General features: G+C 39.4%; 1 protein-coding gene across 1 annotated transcript in view; it reads left to right on the top strand.

Annotated features, from left to right (window-relative positions):
• SFMBT1 (Scm like with four mbt domains 1) overlaps positions 1-14,156 on the top strand; it is a 75,440-nt gene that overhangs the window by 56,090 nt on the left and 5,194 nt on the right. The window contains exons 10-20 of the mRNA XM_034066355.1: positions 1,402-1,484; positions 3,398-3,524; positions 4,225-4,338; positions 5,557-5,599; positions 6,853-6,917; positions 8,381-8,520; positions 10,398-10,507; positions 11,230-11,405; positions 12,145-12,323; positions 12,512-12,757; positions 13,271-13,399. Coding sequence (XP_033922246.1) covers positions 1,402-1,484; positions 3,398-3,524; positions 4,225-4,338; positions 5,557-5,599; positions 6,853-6,917; positions 8,381-8,520; positions 10,398-10,507; positions 11,230-11,405; positions 12,145-12,323; positions 12,512-12,757; positions 13,271-13,399 — 1,412 coding nt within the window. The remainder of the gene's footprint in view (positions 1-1,401; positions 1,485-3,397; positions 3,525-4,224; positions 4,339-5,556; positions 5,600-6,852; positions 6,918-8,380; positions 8,521-10,397; positions 10,508-11,229; positions 11,406-12,144; positions 12,324-12,511; positions 12,758-13,270; positions 13,400-14,156) is intronic.

Below are 14,156 nucleotides of genomic sequence, written 5' to 3'. Positions count from 1 at the left end.
AGAGCTCTGTGTTTAGGACAATGCATTTGCAAAAGAATTACATGTAGTAACACACAGAAAGAAAAAGAAAGATCAAGTTGTGAGAAACCAGAGCTTTCAGTTAGAGAAACTGAAACTTCCTGGTTACGTGCCTGTATTTGAGAAGATGACAGTGGCTGGGGATGCTTAGTTGTGCATAAAAAGCTGAACACTTGAATTGAGTACATGTTCCAGGGCTGATGGCAGTGTTGATTTCAGCATTAATTAACATGATACCAGAAGCCTATAGTCTTTGCATTGGATTTTTGCTTTTGGTCAAAATGGAACATTGTTACCCACAGTTTTGTAATATTTTTAGAGTATCGCATCACTTAGAAGATAAAGTTTGGGATTTTTTTCCCCCAAGGACCTATCAGGCACTGTAGCAGATTGCTGAAACCTTGCTTCAGGACATAAGGGAATAGGGGAGTGATCTTCAGCTACTGAAATGTTTTTTCATTCTCTCAAAATGGAAATGTCAATGCTATTGTAAAACCAGGGACTCAGTCCTCTTACCACCACAGAATTCAGAATGTTTTGGTTTAGCCGCCCGTGACATCAGAGGAGCAAAGACTGTAGGATGTTTGTCTCTTGCCTTTCCTTGGGTGAGGTGCAAAATGTGGCTTTGCTTGACTCAGCATTACCTAGAGTTTTGCATGTCAAAGATGAAATGTCACTTTTTAGGTATGTGACTGGAGCTGACAAAGATTTTTAAGCTTCTTGTTTCATAGTCCCCCTGGAAATGGTGGGCATTCTGAAACGTATGAGGTCTCAGGAGCTCTACTGGCACTGATAGAACTGAGAAAAACAAATGGGTCCTTCTGTGGTTAACCCCTCTCTAAGGGGTAGTTGAAATTCATGTTTTTATATTGTCATATTAATACTGTATTCTCAGACTAGGTTTAAAATTTCATTTGATCTCTTAAACCTTTGTCACAGGCTTTTCTTGTAGGGGACTGCTTCCAAGTTCTACTGAAATAACTGTTCCACTTGTCTCCTTGCTCATATACTGCCAGCCTCAGACTCTGATGGCAGAACACTTCTGCACCCAGTTCCATTCAGCTGTTTGCTTTTTATTAGATCAGAGGGAAGCAAAGTATTTCCTCCAAGAATTTAATTTGTCTTTTTCTTGGAAAGAGGCTCTGTATCCTGATGGACTCCATGTTCAGACTGTTCCCTGCAAACCTGTATGCAGATTTACAGCCATAAGCATATCTCAAGTGCATAAGAACCCTCATGGGACTGACCTCAGGTGCCTCAGTGAAGCCTTAGTCAGCTCACCAGGTCGAGTGACCCAAACAGATTTCAGTGACCTGTACTTTGTGTCAGTTTGCAATGAGTCTCATGCTGCTAAACTAACCCCTTTGCTTTTTCTTCATCTAGGTTATCCTGGGCAGGACTTTGATTGGGCAGACTACCTCAAACAGTGTGGTGCTGAGGCAGCTCCTCAGAGCTGCTTCCCTTCGGTAAAGTTCTTTTGCAGAAATATCTTTCTTCTGTTGTGTGAATGACACTCTGGATCCCTGGGAGAAGAACCTTTTACATGTTTTTGACTTAAATTACCTTTCCAAGTAGACCAGAATAGAATAGCTAATTTGGAAGGTGCGTACAATGATCATCTAGTCCAACTGCCGGACCTATTCAGAAAGTTAAAGCGTGTTGTTAAAGGCATTGTCCAAATGCCTCTTAAAACTCTGACTGGGATGGGGCATTGACCACCTCTCTGGGAAGCCTGTTCCAGTGTTTGACCACCGTCTCAGTGAAGAAATGTTTCCTAATGCCCAGTCTTAACCTCCTTTAGCACAGCTTTGAACCATTCCCATGCATCCTATCACTGAATACCAAAGAGAAGAGATTCCATTCCACTTCCTCTCCTCAGGAAGCTGCCTCCCTTTCTCCAAACTAGACAAACCCAAAGCCTTCAGCTGCTCCACAGAGGACATGCCTCCCAGCCCTTTCACTGGCTTTGTTGTCCTTCTCTGGATGCTTTTGGGAGCTTCTAACATCTTACCCATAATAACTGAGGAAACAAAGGGGTTAAGAGAGTTCAAATACATGCAACCTGAAGTAGGTGCATGCCAGTTTCCTAGATGAGGAGGTGGTGGACCAAATGCTTCAGTTTTGATAAAACAGATCAAAAATAAATGATTGATTGTGAAATTAAGATACGTAAGAGTCTGTGGAATAGTCATAAAACAGCATCAATCCTTGGCAGTCCTGTAATTGTGGAAACAGGGCCTTTTAATAGACCTTACTTTCATTTACTTGATGTGCTCTTTCAATCTTCCTTCCTTTCAGGCTGAAAAATTAATTCCATTGTATTAATCAATACCAAGTCATCTTAAATTAGTACCAAATAATACTCTTACATTAATCAGTGCCTGAAGTACTTGGTGGATTTTGGGCTTTTGTTGGTTCAGTGGCAGTATTGCTGTCTCCCAAAGCACAATACCTTGTCAAGCAGAAAAGGGTGCTATTAAAACCTGCCTTCCAATTCCATTTACAATACTTGTCTATTGCAGTGCTTAGGGAAAGAAATTAAAATGAATAATTACCAGTTTGTAAAGAGGATGAGGCTGGCTGTGAATTCTTGTTGCCCTGATCCTGTCTTTAAAGCCCCAAACCCAAAGCCCCATCCACAACTTTTTACATTCAGTTTAATAATTGACATTTGAGAACAATTCACTGAATTTATTATCCCTTTTCTGAGAAAAGTTGCTCCCTGTAGGCTAGTTCCAGAATTCATAATGTATTGATCCTGTAACCATGCTGCAGAGTGGCTCTGGGAGGAAGAGTCCTGTCTGGCTGTTATTTCTCACCTTTAATTCAGGAGCTTCAGAGCTGGATAAATATCGATTGTTACATTTTAGGCATTTTTTGTGTAAATGTGGACTAAATTGGTGAATAAAGCAAAATCCTCCTTAGCCCCAAAAAGTAAAATGGAAAAAAAAATCCTTTGTTGTACGTCAGAACAGGAATGTTATTTACATATGGAAAGTGGATTTCAAAGCTAATAGAATAGAGAGCTGGGTCAGACTATTTGTCAGACTTATCACTTAGGTAGCAAGCAGCAGAGAATTCCTGGTTGCTTAGAATACACTGAGTCCTTTCAATGAGTATCAGCATCTTTATTTTTGAGTACAAACATGTTCTTTTCTAGGTTTGCCTATAGAACCTTTTTAAACTTAAATTCTTTTTAGTTTATAATACATCTTATATATATTTAATGTGCTAATTATCTGAAATCTCCCCTGACTGCGTATCTTTCTGTGTTACTCAGATACTGAGGCTTTTATGTATTGCTTCTGTTCACGGCAATTCATATCATATAGTAGATACACAGATGGTATTTTACTGAAGTGTTCTGTCTTTCTCCTAGTTAACTTCTGACCATGGATTTAAAGAGAATATGAAGCTTGAGGCTGTGAACCCGCTTGATCCTGAAGAAGTCTGCATTGCTACAGTCACCAAGTTGAAAGATTCCTACCTCTGGCTTCAGCTGGAGGGTAAGCCTGATATGGGAGAGGAGAGTAGCACTTGGACTGATTCTTCTGTAGTTCCATCATCAAACCTGAGGAGTATGTGAAGCGAACTCACTGCATGCAGAATACGAGCAGCAGGTCACCGTTTCGTCACTGAAAGCACAGCACAAATCTATTTGCAGTGTCTGTTTCCCACTTAGCCCTGGATGGCAGTGCCAGTCTGAGCCAGGCAAAATGGCATTTGTGCATTGCAGTGTGTCAGTGCTAGGCTTGTGCACTGTGCAAAGGGCTAATGGGTGTCTTTTAGAGAGCAAGGGCCTTGTGTTTTTACAAATGTGTGACTTGCTTTCTGAGCAAGCTTTGACCAGACCTAGGAAGAAAACTTTTGGAGAGGTTCTTCATTAAGATAGAATGGGCCTATGTCAGCTGTTCTCCTTTATAATCCTGTTTCTTGATTGGAAGTACATCAGCATACACTTACTATGCACTGTGCGTCTCCGCTAAACTGTGGATGGCAAATTCCCATCTCCAGCCTTTAGGAGGAAGCAAATGAGGTCAGGAAAGAATCTGGTCAATAAAAGGGGATGAATAAATAATTGATATTGTGTTCCAAATACAATATAAGCAAAAGCAGCTTCACTGGCAAACATATAGCAAGCGTTAATCAAATTAGGGTTTTCATTTTTATGAGTTGTTTCAATTTTTGCTTCTCTAAATTGAACAGGCTCCAAGAAGCCCGTCCCTGAGTGTATAGTGAGTGTGGAATCAATGAATATATTTCCAGTGGGTTGGTGTGAGACGAATGGATATCAGCTCAGACCTCCTCGCAAAGCAATAGGTATCAGTTCTGTGCTCTTTGTGATGCTTAGTGGGATCCATAAAGATGGCAAGGTCTTCTAGAGCAGGCTACTGCAGAGTTATTGCTGGCATCGCTGGATTTGGAAACATTCACCATGCACAGAGAATCTGTGCAGCTGTTCCCCTGCTGTTAGGTCAAGTTGGAATCCATACAACAACTCTAAAACGGACAGTGTTGGCTTGAGACCCTTTCATGCTGTACGAAATAGAAATAAAGGGGATAATGTCTAAATGAGCCAGGTGGTAATGATCCCTTAATGACAAAATGTTGAACAGTAAATTCTACCTGTTTTAAACTACACTAGTAAGTAGCATAAGATATGGTGTCTTCTCTTAACTGGTTATTGCAGCTCTGTTTATTGAAGTTTAATGAGAGCTGGAGAAACTGAAGAACTTCCTGAATGTTTTCTAAGTAAGATACAGAAATTGTAAGATTAGGATGGGCTGTCATTTACTGCAGCTCGAAGCAAGAGAGAGTAATCTGGGACGTGTCTGCACTGCCAAGGACAGAGGAGGAAGTGGTGGGAACCTAATTAGAGAAAAGATGATTAAAAAAGGGGCAGAAGTTTGTAGGGCCAAAGCCTGAAATTTGTGAAGAGGCACATGTTGCATTACCTTGTTTGACGTGATTACCTGCTTGTGAAAGCCAGAGTTAGCAAGGGAACCCATCATTCAGTTGACTTTGTTAGTTGCAACACTGTTTTCCTCCATAATGATTGGCTTAAGTGGTAGATGTTTTTAACCATGAAATTTCATTCCATTTCAAAGTTAAGGAGTGTTGAAGTTATGCCAGTAAAGTGTCAAGCTAGGCCTAGGAACCTAACCTTTGGTTAAGTTTCAGTACTCAAAGGTGCTGAAAAGGAAAGCACATCATTCCTTTTTGGCCGGTATTACTGGTAGTTTAGGAGCTGTAATACAAAGAAAGATGCACAATAGGTAAGATTCCCTAGAAGACTGGGGATATGCATGCCTGGCTTAATGAATTTTTACTGAAAGTTATAGTAACCCTGGTGGGTTAGTTCAGATTACATGGGCCAGCAGACCTCCAGTACAGATGGGTCAGCTATCTTAACATTGTGATGACTTTGAAAATGGATTCTTTTATGCATATAACTTAGTGAATATATATATATTGTACCAGATGTTTCATTTGTTTGCCTCTCACACTTTGCTGTTTCTTTCTTCTTCTTCCTTTCAGTAAACAAGCAGAAAAAGATTGCAGTAGTTCAACCAGAGAAACAGTAAGTAATTGTTTGGTTTTTATTTTTTGTTGCAGTTTGGTTTAGTGTTTTTGTTTTCTTTCTTTTCATTCTCTAGCTGGGAAATCATGTCATCCTGGGGGACATTTTGCTTTACAGAAGCATTATACTGAGGGTTAAGAGATTCCACAATCCATTTATCTTAATGCTAGTAGTTTCTGTTCATTTTGAAAAAGACCTCTTACACTGCTGTATTAGGAAATAGGATGGAATTTGTCTTTTAGCAATACTAGTGCAACTCAGGTGAATTATTGAATAGGTAAAGTCATTGAAGTTCTGCGGTTGAAGTTATTGGTTGTTCATTTTTAAAAGATTGTGTTATCTGTAAGTGCTGGGGTGCATTTAAGAAAAACTAGCCTGACCTTAAGACTGTTCATAAGTTTGTGCTCGAGACTTTGTTTTTTAATAGTGATAAATAGGGAAAATTACTGGATTACTTTTCAGTTGTATTCCATTCTCTAATAACAGTTTCTGTAATGTAAACACACAGGAAATTTGGCTGCCTTAACATGCAGCTGTGATTTTGCAAAGCTGAGCAGAAGATTTGGCTTTAGTCTGAGTAGATTTAGTAGATAAACTTCTAATAGTTCCTTCCCAAACTAAATTTGGCTCTGAGTAACCATAAATGAGAGTTCTACTAAGATCTACAATTCGTCTATGAACTCTGTCACGGATATGAAACTCCTTCATGTGAGGCTGCTCAAAAATGCTCAGAATGCCTGACAGTTGCTTTTATTGACTCTTACAGCTTGATAAACACCAGATCTGTCAGTAGTCCTGCCAATGTTTTCATTGCTCCTAAAAATACTGAGCAGACTGTTCTTCCATATTTTGTAATTGGGATTCTTACTAGAATACTTGAGTCATTCCAGTTGTATTTTGTGTAAAATAGGTACGACTGTGCACTGCCTTGTGCCAGGAAATGGGAAATGAAGGTAAAAGGAGGCAAAAAATAGAAACTGCTGTCAGTAACTTTGTGTTGTGTGTTTACCAGCTTGAAGCCTATACACTTCAAGCAAGGAAGGATTGCTGCTAGCTGTACCAGTACAGTAATTCTTTCCAAATTGAATCTGATGGTCTTCACATGTTGTTATTATGAAACAGGCGAGGTGTAAAAAGCAGATTAATAAGGCTGGACCTGGAGGGGAAGAAAAAGAATGGTATGTGATGTGTTAGTAACTGAGAGGTGGCTTTCCTCACATCTGTCCTCATGCCCAACCCTTTTGTCATTTCAGAATTTTGTCTTCAAGGACAGTTCATGATGGACTAAAGAACCAGGAAATGAACTCTAATGATTCAGGTATTGATCAGGGAGGGCAGGCTAACAAAGACAAACTCCTGAAACAGTTCAGCTGCCTCGTTTAGCTGCTCAGTGCTCTTCTGTTAGGAGAGAACAGGAAATGGTTGAAACATTTTCATCCCCTGATGATTTGTTGTACTTCAAAAAGGAATGAAATAAACAAAGCCAGAATTACAGGTGTCCTGCAATTGATATGTGCATTAAACCTGGAAATTAGCTTTTTACACTAGAACATCTCCCCTTGCAGCAGAGAATATGTGGAGCCAAATGTGTACTGTGACCTATGCAGGTGATTCTTTTTATTGTCACCCATTATGTTTAACAATGTTGTGAGAAGTGTAAGAGGCATGCTGCATCTGTGCTCTCGAGTTGTTAGAGTCTAGCTTTGGGAAGCAGGTTTGTCTGTTTTTTATGATAACTTCATCATCATGATAAACAAAAGCAATTCAAACAGTAAACTGCTTTGTGTGCCAGATGGCGAAATCTAGCAATTATCTAAACTGTTGCAAGAATGAATATGACGAATAAATACATCTGCTGGTGAAACAGTCACACAGATCTATCTGGCAGCAAAATACCTCCTCTGCTATTTTCTGTACAGTGAAATGCACATCTGAAGCTGCACCAAATGTAAGCTTTACAGAAATGATTCATGCTTGGTTAGCATCTTAATTGCCTTCTAATAGAGTCATAATGTAAATTCGACTTCATTTATTTATCTGCAGTAATCAACTATTGAATTTAAGATCTTTATGTGATAGTGTTGTTCAATCAAGAAAAACTACAGCACTGCTAGGAGAAAACAGTTTGTATTTATACATGAGTATCTCACAATACATAATATACCTAATTTTAATTTTGAGCAGGGTTGAAACATTCAGTAGGTGCGGACAACTTGATGTCACTTCATCAACGGTCATTTCATCAGTTGCTGCATCTCTTGTTTGCTGATTGAGGGAAAAGAGTGTAAAAATGCAAAGCAATGGGATATTGCAGTTTAGGGTTAACAGTGAAGAACAAGCTTGCCGGGTTCTCTGAGGGGCAGAGATTTGGGAGAGAAATCATTACTTGACTGGAAAATTTGTCCATAATTGCTATGTAGGAAGTGCTTCTGCTAACAAAAAGTTGGGATTATCATCTTCTTACCTGTTCCCACTGGTATACTACCATGAAGCATCAGACTAGCCAGGAAGAATTGTTGCTTTTCTGATAAATGACCAGATTTATTTCTTGTAGTTTGACAGTTTGCAAGCACATGTGTGAAGTCTGAAAAATATTTTGGCAACATCAGATAACTAAGGCTGTCATTGCAAATGTGACACTGAAACTACCCCAAATTCATGTCAGTCAAGACTTTTTCCCCTCTTTTTTGCAGCCGGCAAAATACTACTTATTGAAAGAAGTCATTGTTTCCTGGGGAGGTTGTAGTGTGTGTTTTTAATCTTTGTTTTCTCATTTCTCAGTGGTAATTAATGGAAAGTACTGCTGCCCAAAGATCTACTTCAACCACCGGTGCTTCTCAGGGCCTTACCTTAACAAAGGCAGGATTGCAGAGCTCCCACAATCTGTGGGACCTGGGAACTGTGTCCTTGTTCTGAAAGAGGTGAGGTGGTTGTACATAGTGGACCTGCATGTAACAGTGTATCATAAATGGTAGAGTGTCTCTGATTATAGAGGGGTAATTAATAAACTTAAACTTACAACAAGTAAAGAGTGTTTTGCGTAAAGTCAAGTATAAATCATGGTCCGTTTTCTGAGTGGCTGGAAAGAGTAAAAGCCTCTCATTTATCTGAGTTACAGCCATCCTGCTACTGCTAAACTTTATGTTAGGTTAATATGAAGTAACCTGTAATTACCACAGTCAAAGGAGTTAGTATCCTTTTATAGCTGTAATAAATGCTTCAATTTTAATTAACAGAATTTAGCTTCAAATAATCCCAAAATTCCTTTACAGTTTGAACTGTTGATGCTAAAACAGAGAAAATGCAGATTTTCATAATAGAAATGGCAAACTATTTTCAATAATTAGAAAATTAAAGAATTCTCAGTGTTTTGTAAGTTGGATTTGATTTGCAAAGACCAGATGAAATTGTGGTTTTAAAAACTTCCTCATGTAACTGAGGGAGGGGAGGAGGGAGGAAGCAGCCGTTCTTTAATGCCAAAGAGCCTCTTCTCCAGAAGGTGTTTCACAGCAAATTTACAGGTACTTAATGCAGTAATTATTTTTCAGCCATCTCCAAAAAGGTCCTGGGGTGGGTATTATCTGACCTGAGAGCCTGAAAGTTTCCTAAGACATAACTCTGTGCACACTTCAGCTCTCATGAAGTGATCACTTAAAATGCAGGAATTGTCTCAACATCTCTGGAATTTTTACCTTCCCTATCACGCATCATAACTTGGAGAGAACTTGAGAAGGACTTTGTCAGACATGCTGTAAAACCAGAGTCCAGTGGGCAAGAGTCAAGCTGATCACTGAAAAAGTTCAATTCTTGCATAGAGAATAGTACCGCATCCTTTCTGCAAGTGTCAGTATTCTGATACAAGCTCTCCAAGAGAGCAAAGGTGAAATTCTGTTGGCAGCTTCATTTAAGCTTGAAGGTTTAACCTGCTTCACTGCCTGAAAGCATAAAGTATGCACAAATCCTGCTGAGTCTTGCTAAAAGTTCAACCAATATTCTTAGCTGTATTAATTTCAATTATGACTCTTGCTTAATGTATGAATCCTAGAGTGATTTGGGTACTTGCATTGTATTTAATACTCTTCTTTGGAACTGTAGACTTCTGGACTGCTGCATTAGTGGGAATGCAGCTGCAAATTGATTATGCTGAGGTTCTGATACACCTAATTTGGGAATGATTTGAAATAAGCACATATTGAAAATAAGAAATTCAGTTTGAATGCACATTTTTTACTATCTCCCACTAACTTCAGGTTATTCACAACTTTGACTTACTTTACAGCACCAGAAAAATTCTCATTTTATTGTAATACAGGCCTTATCATGGTTCATAAAAGCAAAACAGAGGAGAGCTTAAGATTCTGCAGTGGGATTTGGTAGCATGTAGCAGGTTGGCAGACAGCAAAATCCTGCAGCATTTTTTGGCACATCTTCACATGTCAAACACTCTTTTAAGATAATCACTTAGATCTACCTAAGGTTATGTAAGTTTTGTAGTATTCAGCCCCAGGGTTTAATTTAGTGATGTGTAATTCATGGGCAATGACTTGGAAATTGCTGGATGCCCTTGTGACTCTGCAGACATATTCTGAAGGTTTGGCAAGGCCCAAAGTGTCAACTGCTCTCTGTTTTCATTTTGGCAGTATCAGGAGGTATCTGTAATCCTGCTGTGAATGAGTGCTTTGATGCTAGATAATTTGGATGAATTGCAGTAATTTCCTATTTTATCCTGGCACTTTAAAATAGATCTATGTACAAATAACTTAAATGTAGTTTCTCCTCTTCCCTCCCTCACTTTCAGGTTCTCACTTTGTTGATCAATGCAGCTTACAAACCTAGCCGTGTCCTGCGAGAACTGCAGCTGGATGAAGAGGCTGCATGGCATGGGCATGGAGAGACCCTAAAAGCCAAGTAAATATTTTGTCCTGTTCCCTGTTCAGTTGATCCCAGTAGCTCTGTTACCTGCAGTCTGTGCTTTAACATCTCATATTTCAGAAGAGGAAAAATTGGTGATTGTGTATCAAGATGCTGACAGCCATGAAACTTCCAAATCTTTATACATTTCTTTATGAATATCTGGTGCAGTGCATCTGATTTTAATGCTCCTCAATATGTCAGGTGTGCTCTGCTACTGGTATGAAAGCAGCTAGTGATCAAGTAGGAATGGTGTGGTAATAGTACAACATTGCTTATGCACTGGCAGACCTGCAGGTGAGGTTTAAGATAATGTGGTTCACCTGAAGGTAACTGTCAGTATATTAGAGACACATCCTGCTTAGGAAGCTGCTCAGATTTCCATGGCATTTCCGTACAGATTTCCCTGTGGAAGAAGATTTCTCTGTACATAAGTTATAGCAATACTCTGAAATGGTCTGGCATGGCAGTTTTTTACAGTTAACCTAAAGCACTCCCTGATTCTCCTGGTGAGCTTTTTGGGTTGGAGCTTATTGGCAAGACTATTTTGTGTCTAGGAAAAAAACAGTGATCATATTTGCATATATTTGATAAATCCAGATATTCCTTTATAGTCTAGTGAAGGTCATGTCATTAAGTCACTGTGTTCGCATGCTACAGGTTAGATTTTCCTGATTAATGAGAGGATTCCTGAATTATGACCATGTTTTCAATGCTAGGTACAAAGGAAAGAGCTACCGTGCAACTGTGGAAGTTGTGAGGACAGCAGATCGGGTGGCAGATTTCTGCAGAAAAACATGCATCAAGCTGGAATGTTGTCCAAACCTCTTTGGCCCTCAGATGGTGCTGGACAAGTGTTCAGAGAACTGCTCTGTCCTGACAAAGACTAAATACAGTGAGTAGGTTGCTGATCTCAAAAAAGGTGAAGGTTGGGGTGTTATGTCCATGTTTCTTTTGTCTCTGGCTTCAGAAGGAATCCAAAATACATTGTTTTGCTTACACAGAGAGCTTGAACACCACAAAATGTCCATGTGCCAGTTTGTAAGGGAGAAAAAAAGAACTCTATATTGAGTGGCTTTATTTTTTGTTGTGTGCTTAAAGCTTTATCTGCTGAAGACAACTTCTGGAACAAGAACTGCCTCTGATATTGTAATTAAGGTGGCATTGGATTCCTTTACCAACTTGATGTGCAACAAAATAAAACACCATCAAGCTCTTTTCTTAGCTTTTAGGAGTTTTAGGGGTTTTTTAAGGCAAACTTTAACCATTTGACACTGCAGGAACAAACAGTCCATTGAAGTCTTGTTTAAAAACTGTAAAACATCACCAAATGCACCATTAAATTAGACCAAGTCTGTGGTTGATGATTTTTTTTACAAAATCTGATCATTTGGGGCTTCTCAGAGGTGGAGGAACTAAATCTTTATAGGGCAAATAAAATTGATTGGTAACTCTTCTTCCTTAACCCAAAATGAAGAGGAGAATAGACATACTCATTCTGAAGTTTTGCAGAATTGGGATTTCAATAGGAAAATGTCCTTCTACTGATTTTTCCAGTCCTGATGATGGACAAACATAACTAGTGACACTGAAGGTACATTTCAATATGGTGCTCCTTTCTTCTGTCCTGGTAGCACACTATTATGGGAAGCGGAAAAACAAGCGGATAGGTAGGCCTCCGGGTGGCCACAGTAACCTGGAAGTAGCCATGAAGAAACCAAATAAAAGACGGAAGAGACGAAAACATTTTTTTGTCCATAAGAAAAAGCGTTCTTCAACGTCAGTGGATAACACTCCAGCTGGATCTCCCCAGGTATGAGACTGCCAACAGCTTTGATAGATACAGTATGTGATCTTTGACCAGCTCCATTTGAAACAAGTTAGTTGCTTGTAAGCTCAGCTTACAGCTGACAGTTGGGTGGCAGTTACAGTTTTTGTCCTAAACTTCCCATTTTTGTATTTTTTTTTATTTCATCACTTTTTTTTTCTGTACATCTTCAGGGCAGTGGGGGAGAAGAAGAGGATGACCAGGATGAGGTAGATGAAGAATCTCTGACTGAGGATAGTACGTCAGAGCACCAAGATGAATTGCTTGAGGAATCAGAGATATCAGAGAAAAAATCACTGTCATCCTCTCCTACACAGAGTGAACTGTCTCATTCCCTGGCTCAGGACAGAGACAAGCGGAAGAGGAAGCTCAGGACCTTTTCCTTTTCTGATGATGAAAATAAACCTCCTTCGCCAAAGGTAATGTTAAATGTTGATTTCTGTTCTAGCTTCCTCACTGTTGGGCAAGAATGAATATCTTGGGAGTATTTACCATCATCATCATACATGTAAGATACTCTGCTACCCCATAAAAGGCACTGTGAAGACACTACAGAATAAATACACCATTTTTACTATGGCCTTATTACAGCACTGTAATAGAAGACTAAACAGGAAACTGTAGACAGAATGGTGAGCTTTTCATTTCCCAGCTGCTAGCACTCTTCTTGGTTCAACTGGAGCAGTGATGTGGTATTGACCAAATCCTGGTTGTAGATCCCTGCTTAATGGCTCCAATGATGTTTTAGCCTACACTCTCAGCACAATGCTGTTCTGCACATCTCTGCTAACCAGGAAACCTCTCCAATTTGTCCTCTCATTAGACCTTTATTTGGCAGCTGAATGTTTGAGTGTGGTGGAGTAGAGGGGAGTGTTGGTCCACTCCATATGTAATATTTTGGGAATCGTTTTTGTGCTGGGTGGCTTCTCTAGGACATAAAGATGGAAGTTGCTGAAAAGCTGCAGCTGGACAGTAACCCTCTGGAGTGGAGCGTGGCTGACGTTGTACGATTCCTCAAATCCACTGACTGTGCACCACTGGCAAGAATTTTCCTTGATCAGGTATTAGTTTTTGTCTGCTAAAATGTTGAATCTGTCACTTTGCTGCTTATCTTCTAACGAATCACCAAAAGAAGCTACTTTAATTCTCTAATGGTCTTTTGAGGAAACAAACGTGTGCGACCTTCCGCATTTTGGGAGAGAAGAGTTAAGGGAACAATCAAAATTCTTCAGGTTTCTTAGTACCCAATAGAGAGCATTTGGTCTGGGGGTCACCCAAATCCCAAATCTGGGTTGTAGGCAGGAGCCTGTTTTCTAGGAGACGGAGTTTTGCCACTGGTGGTGACTTTTCCAGATGATATTTCCTATTTTGCAGACTAACAGCAGGTGTCATAGTGTTCTACAGCGGCACAAGTGAACATTTTTGTCTTAAAGTAGGACAACTAGAGTACATACATCAGTTAACATTGTATTTGCATCTTGGTTAACATTTGACATAAAAAAACATTGCCTATCAAAACTGCATTACTAGAACTAATTATGAGTATGGTTTGTGGTAGATGTTGCAGAAGATATTCCTTGTAGAATTTCTGTTTCTATAGACAGATGCAGAGGTGAGGTACATTTACTTTCTGCATGAAATTTCCTTGGTTTCTGCTGCTAGATTGATTATTTATTTTCTTTTATAATAGCATCTCAAGAGATTCTGTCCCTTAGGCAGTGAATCTGAGCTGTCATTTTAAGAAAGAAGTGAAGTTGTTGTGAGAAAGAAAGACTTTTAAGCTTCATGGGGTTGCATGAAAAATACATAATTCACTAA

The sequence above is a fragment of the Melopsittacus undulatus genome, chromosome 9 (genome assembly GCF_012275295.1).
Source record: "Melopsittacus undulatus isolate bMelUnd1 chromosome 9, bMelUnd1.mat.Z, whole genome shotgun sequence".
NCBI classification, from domain to species: Eukaryota; Metazoa; Chordata; class Aves; order Psittaciformes; family Psittaculidae; genus Melopsittacus; species Melopsittacus undulatus.
Note: the sequence above shows the minus strand (reverse complement) of the source record. Positions and strands in the feature narration are given on the sequence as shown.